Source organism: Acanthochromis polyacanthus, chromosome 14, assembly GCF_021347895.1.
Source record: "Acanthochromis polyacanthus isolate Apoly-LR-REF ecotype Palm Island chromosome 14, KAUST_Apoly_ChrSc, whole genome shotgun sequence".
NCBI classification, from domain to species: domain Eukaryota; kingdom Metazoa; phylum Chordata; class Actinopteri; family Pomacentridae; genus Acanthochromis; species Acanthochromis polyacanthus.
In genome coordinates this window covers 24,961,942-24,978,969 of record NC_067126.1, presented here as the reverse complement: position 1 = coordinate 24,978,969, position 17,028 = coordinate 24,961,942, and the positions used below count along the sequence as shown (strand labels likewise).

Sequence of the window (17,028 nt, the reverse complement as noted above, 5' to 3'; positions counted from 1 at the left end):
GTAATAATCCAAAGTATCCACATGTCTTCACCAAAGTTGGTGCTTTTCTCCCCTGGATTGAGGAAGTGATGCAGAAATCAGGGAATGTTGCATGAGCAATTATTCATAGGCTCAGAGTACAGCTGTTTCTTTATTTGCTTTTTCAATGATAACGCTTGGTAAAACAAAATTTAAAAAAAAATGTTGGTCTGAGTTTTGAATTCAAAAAGACAAAGCATGTGTATGCATTTTTTGCAAGTGAAACATGCAGAAGTTATTATATTAAAAGGTTTGCAATAACAAAGGAACTAAACTGTTGTTAGAGCATGACTCTTTATTTCTTTTGCAATTTTTTTGTGCAAGTGTATCAACTATTTACATATATTTTTATTAGCTGATGTTTTAGCCAGTGGGAGCATGTTACAGGGGGTGTAGTCAGAGAGTGTGATAGCTGGCTGGTAGTGTGAAACCCACAGATGTCATCACCAATCCACACACTGCTGTCACTGCTTGTCAGTCATAGTGCAAACTTTTGAAGTTGAACCGTTTTCTGTCTGTGAAACCCGTCATCTGCAGAGAAAATGAAGTGAGAAAATGAAAGTGGTTTAAAAGGAATAATTCCCCTGAGATTGCCACCTCCACCCTAATCGGTCTCAATAAAAAGTGTCTTTTTCAAGTGAAAATTTCCATTTACTAAAATAATGTGGGAACTGTGATTTCTTATTCTCTTTTATATCAATGAAACAGAGGATACAAAACTCACCTGACTTGGATCTCTTGTGAAATATCTCTTCTCTATTACCTGTTAAGAGGTTTAAGACATCTAAATACAGAGATCATACTCATACGTACTTTGAATAAAATAAAATAATTTTGATGATGCCCACTTAACAGATTTATGTTGACTATGCTCATTTTTGAAATGTAAAACTAGGTCTACATGAGTTGGAGATATCTTTGTGGAATGTAAATTAAATAATTCATGTAAATGCTAGCTACTATATTGCAGGTCAAAGAAGGTTGAATGACATTTGTCTACATTTGACAGTTGATACTTCCCTCAGTATATCCACACCACAGAGAAGAAAGTTTGGATGTATGCTAATCTGTTTGACAGGTTGCAATAAATAAGTAAACACTGCAACATACAACTGGAGTTTCTCACCTTGTCAAAGAACCTGCTAAGTTTTACAGCATTTGATGTGCCTGCAGCAAGGTACCTCGGGTTGGTGCAGTCCTGAGAAAACAAAATCTCACTTCAGCCACAAACCACAACGTTTCTTCACAAAGATCACGTACATCATTATATGTAATAGCTTACACATGTAAGCTATTACAGAATCTGTCCGTCTGATTATAAATAAGAAAATATTGGAGAAAATGTGCTGTTTGACAATATGTCTTCTTTAATTCTTTGAACCCCAAAGTTTGCCAGCAGGTTTGAAAGCCACATATTATTGAAATAAATAAAAGCTGAAATAGGATCTTCAACTTTCTGAAAGTGCTTGAATGAATTATAAGTGGGATATGGTTCTGTTGAGAAAATCCAAATCTAAGCATAAAATCTTTACAAATTATCAAAAGTTAACCATTTGCAAAATCCAGATTCTGTTAAAAGATAAAATAAAATTATGCATTTCTCAGCCCAACTGTGAAATCATTCGTGACTCAGCTGTCATGTGAAAACTTCAGATGTTTTCAGGTGAACTGGAATGAACTGCAGAGCAGATAGGGCAGAAGTATGGAATCTAATTAAAAGTGTAAGTACTAAAAAATATATAGTGTGCAGTGTCAGATTTGTTCTCATATTAGTAACACCTGTGGACACATGGAAAAATGTTGTACATGTTCATTCCAGTTTTTCATTTTATATTAAATAAGTCAAATTTCATTTGCTCTTTTCTGTCATTTATGGTATTATAACAATGTCATAGTGCACAGAATATATTTTTGATTTTGATCTACTTCAAGACACGGTTGTGTGTCAACAGTCAGTAAAAATGTGACACAAGTAACACCCACAAACTGTTTAGCGGGCATTGATTAATACTGCCACTGGGTGTCACCAAAGTCAAACATGTTTACATCATACATAATTCTGATGTAATGTTGGTAGAGTCTAGTTGTCTTTGATTGCGTTTCTCTCAGAGATGAGCTATTAAAGGTACATTTATATTCTTAATACAAAATAAATGGGAATATAGTCTTTTTTATATATTTATAATGTCACATTACCTTTTTTGTGACAAAGTTGTGTTTGAATGTTTACCAGATGAAGCACACAATGACGCAATCACATGTTTAAACGGGGCTTATTAAAGACAATACAAGAATAAGAAACGTTGACCTACAAGATTGATCTCTTCTGCGTTGAAGTCTTCAGACAGGAAAGCCGTTCGGTTGAGAACTTCATTGCGTTTGTTCTCTGGGATCTGGTCAAACTTGGTTCCAATCAGTAGCAAAGGCACTGGGTTCTCAGCAAACTGCTCCCTGTCATAATCACTGCTGCCAGAGAAAAAAAGAAAAAAAAAGAGCTCTCAAGTAAGCAACCTTTTGAGTAACTCTGCGATATCTCTAATTTTGACAGCTGTCAGCATATTTACTTACCCATTTGAAACAATGACTCCAGTTGGAGAGGAGTCCTTGTTCAAAGCTTCTAGTGACCAGCGGTAGAGATTCTGAGATGATTTCTTATTGGTTAAGTCATGTACCAGTATAATTCCTACAAGAATCCAGAAAATGACAGATCATATCTGAATAATATATCAAACCTTATGATTTGAGATTTGTTCCAATGACTATATTTAATTTACCATTAACTGAATTGTAGAAGACTGCTCTTGTGCTTTTGACACTGCTGGCACTGCCAACAGATCCTCCAACATCCCAGAGTTCAATGTAGAAGGTCTTTTCCTCCGGAGTGCCCTCTTTATAGTCTTGAACCTATAGTTGAATAATTATTAAGACACTTACTCTAGGGCACCTGTTACATGTATATGACAACCCCTCACTCTATCTAAGAAGAATTTATTGAATATATGATATATTAGACTGATATTAAGCATAAATTGTCCAGTCTGTTCGTGAGTAGTACAAACATAGTCTTAGAGACTATTTTAAAAAGTTCAGTAGCAACATTTTGGATCTTTTCTCACCCGCACATCCACAGAACAGCCAACAGTCCAGGACGGATTTCCTAAAACTTGATTCTGGCATAACAGATGGACCAAGGAGGACTTGCCGACCCCTAGGCGAGATGGAGGTGGATGACTGACAAAGTTTGTGGGATGAACTGAAATTAACACCTGCACAGATATATGTCTTGTAGATCACAGGAAGTGCTATTAATCTGTTTCAGTCTTGATGTAATGCTGATGCTGATTGCAAGACAATGACGACGTTGCTCACAAATGTAGTGGAATACAAGACTCAATTTAAAAATCGAGTCAGTGTAATAAAGACTTCGCTTCCACCACAGCAAAGCCTGTTAATAACATCAGTAAATATATCGAACGTGCTGTTTTGTGTCAGTCTTTAATTCGGCGAAGAAGCCTTTCTATAATTTGATAGTTTGGTGTCGAACGGTTTATACCAAAGAGCCTTCTTAAACGTAGTTGCCCATGACAGTGATCAAATTGAATACATTATATAAGCAGCGGCTATTTAAAGTGCTTCACAATCAATTTTCACTTGCCAGTGTGCCTCTATCGTGAAAATATCAATAACTATAGATATGAAATATACAGTATGTTGCGTGATGTTTATAGAGCCACTGCATCAAACTGATAAGAGTTTCAGTTTCATACAAAAATGATTAGAACGGTGTACAAGCATAGCCCAGAACACACAAATTCCCTACGAAAAAAGAAGAGACATTTACCTGAAGGGTTTCAGTTGTGAAAATAGTACGTAACTTACCGGAATCTCCTAAAACTAATACTTTCACCCTGTCAAGAGAAGCCATTTCTGGTGACAGAAATATCCCGGAAGAAAACAGTGAAGTTCCCGCCTGGAAATGTCTTATCTTTCATCTGATTGGTTAAGATTGCTACTCCTTCCTAGAGACGTTATTCGTCAAATCGTAAATCAATCAAGTTTCTTTTCTCCTATTGGCTATTGGGTTGAGACTTTGTAGATTGGCCAATCGGATCGCACGAACAGCGTTTATAAAAAAAAATAGTAATTCTTTCCGGGGTTGTCTTCTCAAAATAAGGGGTGAAGCATGTTAGCTAACCCCGAAAGTCTAAAGATTCTGAAGTGTTAATGTGTCCAGTGAGTTTTTGTGGTGTTTGTGTGACACAAAGTAAGCGAGTAACATCAGTCTGAAATGAGTTAAAGACGCGGTTGATTGTTGGAACAGAGAGAGTCGGGTAAGATTCTTGTAAACTGGCTAACGGCATTCTGCAAACGAACTTCATGTGGCTGCAATGCCATTTAACTTCATCTAAGTTCTTTGAGTTTATGACAAACGTATCGTAAGATAATATGCTCACCGGTAAATCGACTATAACTTTACTCTCCAGCTAAAATATTCTGACCAGTAGTCCGAGCAAGCTTGAGCACTGACTCTGTTATGTGTCTTTGTTCGAGTTAGCTAACTAATGCTAAGCTAAATGAAGTTGCAACTTGTCATCACTCAGCTTAGCTTGTAGTGGTGTCTGCTTTGACAGCATTAGCCACCACTTTGTATATGTTAGCGCAGAGCTAACAAAGAAAAGATCTTTAACAGGTTGACTTAGAGTAAATCATCCAGGTGAAAAAGATCAAGCAAAGAGGGAAGAAACGTTATTCGGAATATTTAATCCTCTCTTCTGTCAGGTTTTCCTCAATGCACTGATGTAGTTCATTGTATCTTGTATTGCCCTCTTCATTTCACTTAATTTTACTGCTGATATTAGTAATTGAGGTGACCTGCCTTCTGTTTTTACAGTTAAGAAAGCTCTCTGCCACTCTTCCTCGGCCCTGTTTCTTTGTTCCCAGGTGTCCTTGCTGCTGTCTCAGATCTTTGTCTGTCTCAGACTGCCTTCCAGCCCTCTTAGCGGTCTCCTTTCTCTCCACAGCCAAAGATGATTGAACCAGAGTTACTAACCGAGGTCCCTGCAGCACTGAAGCGCCTGGCCAAGCAGGTCGTGAGGGGCTTTTATGGCGTGGAACATGCCTTGGCCCTGGATGTGCTAATCCGTAACCCATGTGTGCGTGAGGAGGACATGCTGGAGCTGCTCAAGTTTGACCGCAAACAGCTGCGATCAGTACTCAATACTTTGAAAGCAGATAAGTTTGTCAAGTGCCGCATGAGGGTGGAGACGGCCCCGGATGGCAAGACAACACGGCACAACTACTACTTTATCAACTACAGGTTTCAATTTTTATCTTTTTGTTTTTCTAGTAACAGTGCAGATGATTAACATGCCAACACTCAACAATCAGATATTTATTTGGTGCTTTTTTTGCAGGGTACTGGTCAATGTGGTCAAGTATAAACTGGATCACATGCGACGGCGCATTGAGACGGATGAGCGAGACTCCACCAATCGTGCCTCCTTCAGGTGTCCCTGCTGCTTCTCCACCTTCACTGACCTAGAGGCCAACCAGCTTTTTGACCCCATGACAGGTGACATTACACGCAAACTATCTGTGGCTCTGAAGCCCTTTAGTGTTGTTCTTCGACAAATTTGAAAGTATTTTGCCTTTTTTTTTTTTTTTTTAAATGGAGATCTACTTTACTCAAGGTGTTGCATTAGTAGTGTGCAGGGAAGTATTATTTTTTCTGTCTAGATACTCTATACAGCATGGCCTTTGATCATTTATGTATGCCATTAGTATTAAACAGTTCCAATTCATTGCTGCCTTACAAAGTTTCAAAGGCTGTAGGAAACAAACACCTGCATCTAATTGATAATCAGCTAGACATATGATGACTGGGACTGGTAAAAATCAGAACAAAATGAGAAAAGAGTGAGAAACTGTTGAGTTTGAAGAATTTAGTGGGATGGAACAAATAAAATCTGCATAGTAATGAATTTAATGTATTTAAAATTACGGCTCTGGGCTTAAAAAAATATTCTTTGCAATGATTAAGAAATATCAGTTGTTTGAAGTTTATTCATTTTATGGTGTGCTGCGCAGATTACCTCTAGATGGCAGTGAAACCATATGTTCAAATAAATTCACAAATATCAGGTTGTTTTAGTGTACACAGTTTCTCTTATCAAAATATATTTTCCATCAACAAACTATTTGATGGACCAGACATCACATTTATTCTCAGCCTATTTTATCTTGATTTAATTTTTTGTTGTGTTTTCTCTTCATGTTCAAAAAAAATGAAAATACATTGAACTATGCCAACAAGTAATTTCAACATCTCAAGGTTGCTCAGTTGGTGATGTTTTTTGAGAAGGAGAGCTCTTCTGTGGTTTTGATTGTCTCATTCCATGTCAACTCGCATATACCTCCCATTTTATGTCATCGATTTTCTAAAGTGAAAAAAAAAAAAGGTTTTAAATAATCACTTTCCAGTGCGCTTTGTATTCTTTGGTTATCCATTAGGATGTGTAAGCCAGTGCGTTGTTGCATTCAGCGCTTCAGGACATGAGCGGTTTTCACACAATCGTACAAAAAAATGTCTATTTTCCAATAAATATTTCAGGTTTTCTCATCACAGAAGGTTTGAACAAATGGGCTATGTGCTTTTGGTCCTCTCTGCCTGCCAAGAAATATTTTATCCAAGCTGCAGGGTTACATATGTGCCATTTAAAAATACATAATAATAATAATAATAATGGACAGATTGAGATCTTGAGACATACACCAATGTTGACAAATTGGCTGACGGCATTAACAGGTTAAAAGAAGCTTAGTTACAAGTATGGATGCATTTACTCATCTACTGCTTACCATCATCTTAACCTACAGTATTGAATCACTCTTGGTTCCTTTCACTTTCCTCATCACTGCATTTTTATATATATTTGTTGTCTGCCTGTCAGTCACACTCAAATTCACACCCTGCTTCAATATGGGCTGGCAGCTGTCCAAAACCTTGCTTCTAAATGGGCATCAGTTCACTCACTTATCACTGATATTTATCCATAAAAATTGGTGGCGCATGTGTTTGACAGACAGAAAGTCGCACTGATTGCTGTCATGTAGGTGGGGACTTTTTTCACTCATTAGTTAGATGAAATCAACTTTTGGAATTAGGAATGAAGTAAACCTTAGGAAATTTTCCAAGGCTGCTTTTTAGTCATTCACAACTTCAGCAGGGAGGTACATGTGATATTCATGCTGTTATAGTAATTAGAATTTAAAGGATATTCTTCAATGCATTACAAAGATATGTTGCCAAAGGCAAGCGAGGTATAGCTGGGGTATAATGGTCCTGTCAGCTTTCAGTGCATCACCAAGATATGCGATGTATGTTTGTCATGTTTTGTGTTGGAAAAATTGAGCTGTAAAAGAATATTGTGCTCGTGATGATGATTTTTTTGTGTGTTAATAAGGAAAGCTCTTTTTCTAAACGGTTTTCATTCATAAACTGCATTCATTTTAGTGTGTCAGAATGAGGCACCATGCTTACATTGTCTGCCAATATGAAGGCTGATTGTCTCTCGTCCAGTATTGTTGCTAGGATACACAGAGAGGCTGTGCCACACACGCATGTAAAATAATATGTTAGCATTTTTAGCTCAAATCTGTTTCCACTGAGTGAATAAATGTTGTAAATAATTAATTTCATCATGTGCTAATCTAAAAATCTCCTACTGACTCAAATTTCTTAGAATTCATTTATGTAATGCTTTGCAGTGTTTTACAGTTGACCCACTGTCAATGTTTGAGCTATCGTCAACGAAGGAAGTATGTTTTTGAGTTGTTGATCTGTATGTGCCTTTTTTCTCATACAGTGCAGTGTTCCAGGAATGCCTTGAGCGAGTTTCTTTCAAGAATTTTAGATTCCTCTTCCTCATTTGTTGGCTGGCTGACCTCATGTAGTTGTAACAGAAGTTCAAATAATTATATGGTTGAAACACTGTAAACAGCCAAATAAACCACTGCTTTAACTGCAGAGAGACATATTAGAAAAAATGTTATAAAATATACCAAAAACTGTTGACAACTTGATAATCAGAAGTCATTAAAGCTATTTTACACTGCCTTACAGCTTTAATTCATTTCATTAGTTCATTTCTTTTCTATTTTAATATAATACAAGGAACCATTAGTAAGTAACAAACAGGCTGGTTTTGAAGTGTCCAGAAGAAAAATTGTAATAATAATGTAAAAATAACAGTTTTAAAGAGTGTCCTATGATGACAGTCAAAGTGGCTGCAACCTTAATTATAGTTATATGGGTGGGTTATTTAAAAATCTGCTTCCTGTTTAGTTGTTAAAAATAAATGCGTAAGAAATTAGCTAAAGAGACCAAAACATTGTCATGTACCAGGGTGCAAGTATGTTTATTTCTGCTATAATTCTTGGACAGTTTAACATGTTGTCTGTGTGGATTGACTGGCTTTTGAAGCCTCCCTCCAGTGGCCATTTGAGGAAATGCGGTTTGGTGACTTCAGATTGGCTTAATTTTTCATCCCCAGAGGATGATGCTTGCGTAGAAATTATTTGAGGAAATATGATAAACAATCATTCAACAATTAATTGCTTTTGATGGGCAGAATAATATCATGTTGGAAATAATACACCATCCCGGCTTCCTGATACTGCTTTGGAACTGTTAGCATCTTCATGGTGACACATTTACAAACATCTTGCCAATTCATTAGCACCTGTCTCTTGTTTCAGTGTATCTCAACTGGTATTAGTTCTTGCTGTGAAAGCAGTAACTCTGCACCCTGACAGAGGTGAACAAAATGAACACCTGAAGTTAACGTGGTGATCTGATGGACCGGCTGCTTCTGCAGGGGCGGGCAACACTCAGTGTGACCTCACAGGGATGGGAAATGACAGTGCTGGTCTTCCAGCTCATTGTGACCCAAAAAAGAAGAACCAAACTCCCTGCAGCTGTGGATTTTCACAGTTTGCTATGTGGATGTTGTATGACACAGATTTTTTTACCTATTTTTGTAGTCGTTCCACCGGACATGTTGGTCCCTCACCTTTTGAAAGCATGTTTTGTTGCTCAGTACAAAATCTCATTTTCTTTTACATTTCCCGCTTCAGTCAGTCACTTCCCACCAAGGTTTGTGTTTGATTTCTGGGAAGGCCAGTATCAATATGTTTAAGACCAAACCTGATTATGGGAAGGTTTTCTCTGTCGGTACTAAACAGGATACTAACACCTCACCATCGTTCACGGGGAAAGAAATATTTGCATTTTTGATTTATGATGCTTAACAGTTGTAGCACTTTGTAGTGATGATGTTCATGATGATGCTAGGTGTGTGTTAAGCTTTGACCTTAATGAGTTATAATTAATTGATGCCATATTTTCTCCAACTTAAGCTATTTTCTCTACATAGCAAAATGAATATTAAAGTGTATTAAATATTATCTTATTTTTGCTTTAAAATTCAAGGCTTGCCCTCTTTGTGCCATTTACCTCAAGCACTGGTTCAGGTCAAGTCCTTTTTATTTAAAGAGTTTTCAGATTCTGTTTCCTTTCATCCACGATGATCATATTTTAGCAGTGTGGGGATATACATTTTATTCCCTTGTCCTCTGTTACTCACTGTCTGCCCCTACACGCTTTATTTTTCTCTTTCCCATACACACATAGACAGAAAGCAGACATGGGGTCTGTGCTAATGCTGGAACAGCGCCCATTACTGAAACTGAAATCAGCCAGAGCAGCAGATGGTCGAACGTGCCCTTCTCTTACTGGTAGGAATCAAGGGGTGTGTGTGCTGTGTGCACGATTTCACAAAACCCTTGCAAATATAGTGCAGTGTTTATACAATTATCCCCAGAAAAAAAAAAATCGCAGTGAAATGAACTAGTTTCTAGTTGCCTGTGCACATTTAAAATTTGCCTTTGCATCAACGCAACAATAACTAGAAAAATATTTCCAAGCTGGTCTCTCCCTCTGTACAGTCTGCATTTGTTTTGAGTAAAATCACAGCCCACATGTACGAACTCAGCACTTAGAGTAACAGTTCTTACTGCTTGGTTACAAGTGCACATCTTAGCTGGATGTTAAATGGAGCCCAGAACAGAGTTTTCTGAGGGTTGGCTACAAATCTACACCAATCACAAAAGTGAAACAAAAGAGGCGGGTTTATAATGGCACACATTTTGACCCCTATAAAAGGCAGTATTTCCTTGCTGTGTGTGAGATGTATCTCAAAATTAAATTGAGGACATAATGCACACAGTGTAAAAGTCTATCACATCACACCACAGTCCAAAGTACTTAATTCTTCACTGGTTTTTGATATGTCTGAATTCTTGCTTGTGTTGTACGTCGCTTTGGACAAAAGCGTCTGCTAAATGAAATTGTAGAATTGATATGGAATCTACTTTGGCCTAAGTTCTTTCTTTACCCACAGGAACATTTCGCTGTACCTTCTGCCAGACAGAGGTAGAGGAAGACGAGTCTGTCTGTCCTGACGCCAGGACACTGGTGGCACGCTTCAATGAGCAGATCGAACCCATCTATGCCCTTCTACGTGAGACCGAAGATGTTAACTTGTCCCATGACCTGCTGGAGCCTGAGCCTGCTGAGATCCCTGCTCTCAAACAGAGGTCAGTTACTGCACTTATTATCACCTCAGTCAGTATCACATCGATCCTCCTGAGCCACTCCCTCACCCCTGTTAACAGCAGTAATTACAGCTGTGATTTAGCCTAACTGTCTGTGCCACAATGGAATTGTATTTTCTTATCTTAAGCCCTGGGAGGATGTGAACTACAGGGGAGCCAGGACGGGCTTGGCTCCTCTTTATAAGCCATGAGCTCCCCTAAAACACCTGATTTTGGTTTGGGGGTCTCTAAAATGTTGACAGTGTACGATGTTTTCATGCATTTCTGTTTTTCCCCAATCTTAACCATCATGGATCATGCATAAAAATAGACCTTTTTTGATGCAAGATTCATGCATGAGGGTGAGTCATAACTAATTCATTGTCATAAAGATATTTGCATGCATTCTATTCTTGCCTTCACCGTCAGAGCATGGCAGTGCAATATCATAAACTTGACTCACCGTACCTTATATATGAGCAAAATCAAAGAAGCGTTCTTCATATCAACAGAACAAACCTAACCTTCTGTGGTACAGAAAGCAGGCAGCAGCTGTTATCATTCTTATCATTTAGATTCTTGTTAAAATGAATATTAATAAACAAAATTCCAATCATGTCCTTTATGAAAGTTCTATCTGTTGACAGATCTTAAAAAAAGATTAAGATACAGTGTAGTTCACACACTCCTTAAGCAGTAGTTAACCGTGATGTATAGCTTGGTTACATGATGTGCTCATAGCTTTTCTTTTACCTTCAATCAATTCAGCTGTTGAACATCATTTTTAAAGGATATTTGCTCAATCTTTCCTCTAGTCGTGAACGTTCTGCAGCATCTGGAGGAAACCCTGCAAGCGGTCCACACCGTGAAGCCTGGTCGACTAAAGGATCGTCCTACGCTGACCTGTACACCCAGAATGTGGTTATCAATATGGAGGAGCAGGATGAGCAGCAGAAGCAGGCCAGTGAGGGCAAGGCACCCAAGGAAAGGCCTGTTTGGTTGACCCACAGCACCGTACAGGGTGCATACAGCGAGGCTGACAGCCTAAAGAGCCGTAAGTAACGCTTTCCTTGATATTGTTCGTTGTTTCCTAGTGTTATTGCAACAGTGAATATTTCATTTGTAGAAAAATTCAACAGGCTTTTTTGCAGCATGAAGGACTGCTTAGCTTCTCATACTTCTGCCTCCATCTTGGCTACAATGAACTTAACTACTTTCTTTAACCAGAGTGTACATCTACTTCAATAATAACTTGAATGAATTTAGTACTTTCATGTGTGAAGAAAGTGTATGCTTTAGTATTTTTATCCCTGTTCTAACTCACTGAAGCAATGTTTATTTGTGCTTCTGGTTTGAAATCCCTCTCAAACATACCTTTCCCTCCTTGTTTGTTTGTGCCCTTTTGTTCATTCTGTGCTTGGGGGATATTTTGATGTGAAACGGGCTGCTGCAAGGAGAGAGTTTACTCACAAGGCCGACTTCTCCCATGACACTGCCACACATCCATCCTTCAGGTTCTTAAAATTGTGCTTGGAACAAAGGCTTCACACAGATATGCTAGCTTATAATTGAATCATTTATTAAAATCATACATTTCCTATTTAGATTTTTTTTGACCAAATAAACAAATTCACAAGATCAGCTCATAGAATCCACCCAGACTCAGTAGAAGTAAATATAAGCACCACAAAAAAGTTAAAGCTCTTCCATACGCTACAAATTTTATCTGTTAAAAATAAGATGAATTAATCTGAAATCCAAAGTACTGCCACATTTCTTGGAACTTTTTGTCCCTGTTCTCTGCCATGATCTCAACATCTCTTCCTCTGATTCAGATTTCCATCCATAATCTCTTTGTATTCAGAACAGACTATTTTAAGTCAATCCAGGTTATCTCCGTCTGTCAGTGGCCCTTCATCAAGCCGTCACATTCTGACATTGTTTTCCCTCCCAAGGGCATATGGCTATCAGATCTGGCTAGACTCCAATGAACAATAATTGCTTAATTGAAATAATCATAGACTTGATAAGTATATGGCTGTGCAAGAATTGCTCATTAATAAAACCCACTCTTGTGGAAATTGTATGAATTATACCTTTCCAACATCCTGCCTCTGTGTAGTTGTCTGTACAGACCTTGCTGCACTTTAGAGTTTGAAAGCAGACAGATGTCAGGACATTGGAATGCTACATAGTTATTCAAGTAGTACAAGATGTAGCGACATCCTTTTTTGCCACATTTCAGATCAGAGTATTTGTCAGTTTAATAAATCTGACCTAATATTTGCATGTTGACTAAACATCTATCAATAAAAATAGGGTAAATACGAACCCTGGTGTTGTTTTGATGCAGTCAGTTAGAGGGAAGATATTTAATTGTGTTTGACTGATTAGAACTACAGAAATACCCTCATCACAGTCCACAGATACAAAAGCAGACAAAGGCTTATACTGGCCTGCTATCAGGTTAATTATGGAATCAACAGTAATTGGTAATTATTTGATGAAATTTGTGGTAGGCTGGTTTTTTACAGGTGAAAGTGACAGTCAGAGACAACTAATAAGTTACTTCCAGAGTTTTTTTGGACACTGCTCTTAACTACCGAAAAGACAGTTGCTGGTTTGGATGTCGGGTGAAGACGGACTCCACCATTTCTTTGTTTCAGACCTGCAGGAGGAGCTTCAAGTGAGAAATGTAAAATTAAAATGATAGGAAACATACCTATTGGTGCGAGCTCTAGAGTTGGAGCAGGGTCAGACGTCTGTGCCATTCTCCGCTGACTGGCACTTTTTGTTTGGTCTTGTTGAAACAAAAAAAATCAATCAGATTGGTTTGCTACAAAAAAACTCCATTAGCACTCTGGATGGATGGCATTTTTCTTCAGTCTCTTTTCTTTAGTTATCAGTTTAATGAAAAATTTACTCTTTGTTTTACTTAAGTATGCTCTTCTAGATTGAGTAATAGATTCCAGCTAATTTTTTTCTGCTGTTGGTTCAAAATAAGGCCAGAAAGTCCTTTTTTAAAACCTTGTGCGAAATTATACTTTGGCGTTTTGTAATTTTTTTTCAGGTTTTTGTGTTGTTTTTTTGGCACTTTTCCCCTTGGCCACTGTGAAACATCGATTTATGATTATTTTGTCAGATCATTATTGAATCTCTAAGTTTCTAACCAGTATGCATGCTATAGTCTTCCCTGTTGTGATGCTCCACTGTACAGGTACCAATCTGTCAGAAAGGACAGCAGTGTTGCAAATGTAGCAGGCTTAGCTGAACAAAACACAGTAAGGTTCCGTTAAGAAAGCATTTCTTTATTTCCACAGGTGGTGATGTTGCACCCGGAGCACAGGATGGAGCAGCCGGTCATGGAGTTGGGCAGGTAGATGAAAATGAGGAAGTGATGCGCGCCCTGCTCATCCATGAGAAGAGGGCCGTTGCAGGAGCAGGTGTCGGCGGAGCAAGTTCTGCTGCCAGAGGCCTCACCTCAGCCACAGCTAATGCCAGCGACTCGGAGAGCGACACCAGTGAATCAGACGATGACTCTCCCTCGGGTCCTCCCCCTGCCGCTGCTGCTGCTCCGCATCGGGACGAGGAAGAAGAGGATGACGATGAGTTTGAGGAGGTGGGAGATGAGCCAATGGTGATGGTAGGAGGTCGATCGTTCTCGTACAGAGAGGTGAGCCAGAGGCCAGAGCTAGTGGAGCAGATGTCTGCACAGGAGAAAGAGGCTTACATTGAAATGGGACAAAACCTCTTCCAAGACATGTACTTCTGAACACACATGCATACAGTTGTACATGCATACATTGACACACTCATGATAGTACAATTTGATAGCTACTTCTGCTGTCTGTCATTGTCAGCGGTGATATCTTGTAAAATATTTGTGCACATGACTTCTCCAGAGGAAAACAAGATGCTGCTCAAGAAGTACAGTCAGCTTCATGATCCTTTATTAGAGGAACCAAGGACATGCTTTGACAGTGTTCCCCACTTGTAGTATTCCACCCTAAGTATTTTTGAAAGTCATCAAACCAGAAGGGAGCTGGCCTGCTGCAGAGTGCCAATTAGTTTATTTTTTTTGTTTGTTTTCTCCGTCTCTTTCTATTTCCTTTCAGCTGTAACTTTTAACAGGCTGTCTAAACCACTTGCATTTAAGCTGAGTTCTTCCGTCATCAGTCTCTCACGCTGTGGACAGAAGGGACACACTTCTGTCTTAATCAATACAGCTTTCTGCACACAAGTCGAGACCTTATGCTTGATGTCAATTTTCAAGAATGGGCATTGATTGTGTATTGGGCTGCGAGAGCTGCCAAGAGATGTCTAAGTGCGTAGCAGTGCTGGGGCTGAACAAGCTGCTGCTGTGCCGGTTTCTCTATGCTGCCTGTGGAGACGAGATGAAAGGAAGAACATTTTCTGTTACCAAACAAGTTAACAGACTGGCTCTCAAAAACCCATCTCAGGCAAATGAAGAAAGAAAGAAGGTATGGGTAAATTGTTGTGCTTACCAGTCAAACATTTGTTATTTTAAGCAATCTGTAATAAAATGATATTGCAGTACAGCAGCCATGTGTATGGAAGTGGAATACGTGCGTCAACGTGGAGTGAACCTGTTGTCAGATTATGGTAGGATGATGAATGAAGCCATTCTTTGCAAACATTTTAACTCACAAGCAATGCAGAGTATTCTAAATGTGGAGAATAGAAATTGCCCTGCAGTTTTAGGTTAGCTATTTCTTTGGTGGATTTTTTTTAATGCTCATTATGCTAATTTTTAACTATTGAGCTGGTAACAGATTTCATACGGTATTAGTGGATTGGTAAATGTCTAATATATGCCAATTGAGTGTTAAAATGAAGAGGATTCAATATACATATTTAGCCTACTATTTCAAAAACCGCATTTTGTAAAAGTGACAAATTATTTTTTTTTAGCACAGTGCTAATTACTGAATTTACCAATTTACTTCCACACCACCAGCTGTTGGTAATGCATAATTACATTTTTCCTGAGGTGTATTGAGGCTCATCGGTGTTCTAGGTTGTTGTGACATAAACCTGTATTATAGAAAAGTTTGTGTGGAAAACCTTGAATCTAAGATAAACCACACTTTGAGGGCTTTGTGAAAACATAGCATGTATTTCATCCCATGCCACTGCATGGTCACATCCTCCCAGTGAGACCTTTCCTGTCCTGTCAGGTCACATCAAGGTGACGTTATTTATTGAGACATTCCCTACCAGGCAAATGCACACCCAGTACTCCTCCAGTTGTATTCCAGCACGAAAGAGGGTATTTTGTTTTGTTTTTTCCCCCCTAAATGACTGCTTGATCGTAACCTACAGCATCAGATATTCATAATGGGAGAACTGTCACCTTAAAGCCCAGCTCTGAATACTAACATGGGCCTGGCATTTGCAGCACTCGGGCCTTTTCAAAGAACATGTTAAATGTTACACCTGCCATGGTGCCTGCTGTAGTGAAATGTTCCAGTCTCTGCTTTCTGTTTGAGCAATATTTATTGGAGAAACAAACCCTAAGTCATTTAACATGATTTTCTTTCTCCAACTATAAATATCTAGTTTGTCATTTCTTTATATTGATGTTTGTTGGTACCATTCGATAGTATAGTCTTCTCCATTATATAAATGGTTATGGTACATTCACTGAAAATGTAAAAGTTGAGGAAAGAGCATGAGTGGATTTCTAGATATGTCTTTAATGCTGTAAAATATTGAATGAAAGTCCGTCCTTTACATTACAGTCACCCAAAGAGTCTGCACTATTGACTGCATTCCATGAAGCAACATGATGAAAACTGCATTTGAAGCCATCGTCCTCAGTGTGGGTGGCATTGTGGGAATGTCTATAGGAAAGAGCAAATGAGTTTATCCCTGTGGGAGCCTGAACACTTGAGTTTTTGCACAGCACAAAATTGAATGAAAGAAAACAAAGAAACACTAAAAGGAAAAAATGTGCAATCAAATATGTTAGTGGCACAATATTTTACAATATATATCCTGAGCCTTTAAAAGTAAAAATAGGAAGATAGGTACACATAAATACTACTGTTCAAAAGTTTGGGTCACTCAGAAATGTCTTTTTTTTTTTTTAAAGCTTTTTTTTTCAATGAAGATAACATAAAATTAATCAGAAATACAGTCTACACATTGTTAATGTGGTAAATGACTATTCTAGCTGGAAATGACAGATTATTAATGGAATATCTCCATAGGGGTACAGAGGAACATTTCCAGCAACCATCACTCCTGTGTTCTAATGCTACATTGTGTTAGCTAATGGTGTTGAAAGGCTAATTGATGATTAGAAAACCCTTGTGCAATTATCTTAGCACATTA

At 38.4% G+C, this 17,028-nt stretch overlaps 2 protein-coding genes across 3 annotated transcripts; one reads left to right on the top strand and one right to left on the bottom strand.

Moving 5' to 3' along the window:
• Positions 1-293: 293 nt before the first annotated feature.
• rabl3 (RAB, member of RAS oncogene family-like 3) lies at positions 294-3,979 on the bottom strand. Of its 2 annotated transcripts, none has more exons than XM_022196837.2 (8): positions 3,898-3,979; positions 3,135-3,226; positions 2,793-2,922; positions 2,587-2,701; positions 2,331-2,484; positions 1,145-1,216; positions 743-781; positions 294-549 (listed from the first exon to the last, which is right to left on the bottom strand). In XM_022196837.2, exons 1-8 carry the CDS (start codon positions 3,941-3,943, stop codon positions 493-495), a joined length of 705 nt encoding a protein of 234 aa, XP_022052529.1. In that variant the 5' UTR covers positions 3,944-3,979; the 3' UTR covers positions 294-492. The 2 variants fall into 2 exon arrangements, with proteins under 2 accessions (XP_022052529.1, XP_022052531.1); XM_022196839.2 differs by having other exon boundaries at positions 2,331-2,481.
• Positions 3,980-4,149: 170 nt separating this feature from the next.
• Positions 4,150-15,233, top strand: gtf2e1 (general transcription factor IIE, polypeptide 1, alpha). The gene is made up of 6 exons (XM_022196836.2): positions 4,150-4,349; positions 5,040-5,335; positions 5,433-5,590; positions 10,479-10,674; positions 11,487-11,725; positions 13,992-15,233. Exons 2-6 carry the CDS (start codon positions 5,046-5,048, stop codon positions 14,441-14,443), a joined length of 1,335 nt encoding a protein of 444 aa, XP_022052528.1. The 5' UTR covers positions 4,150-4,349; positions 5,040-5,045; the 3' UTR covers positions 14,444-15,233.
• Positions 15,234-17,028: the final 1,795 nt, after the last annotated feature.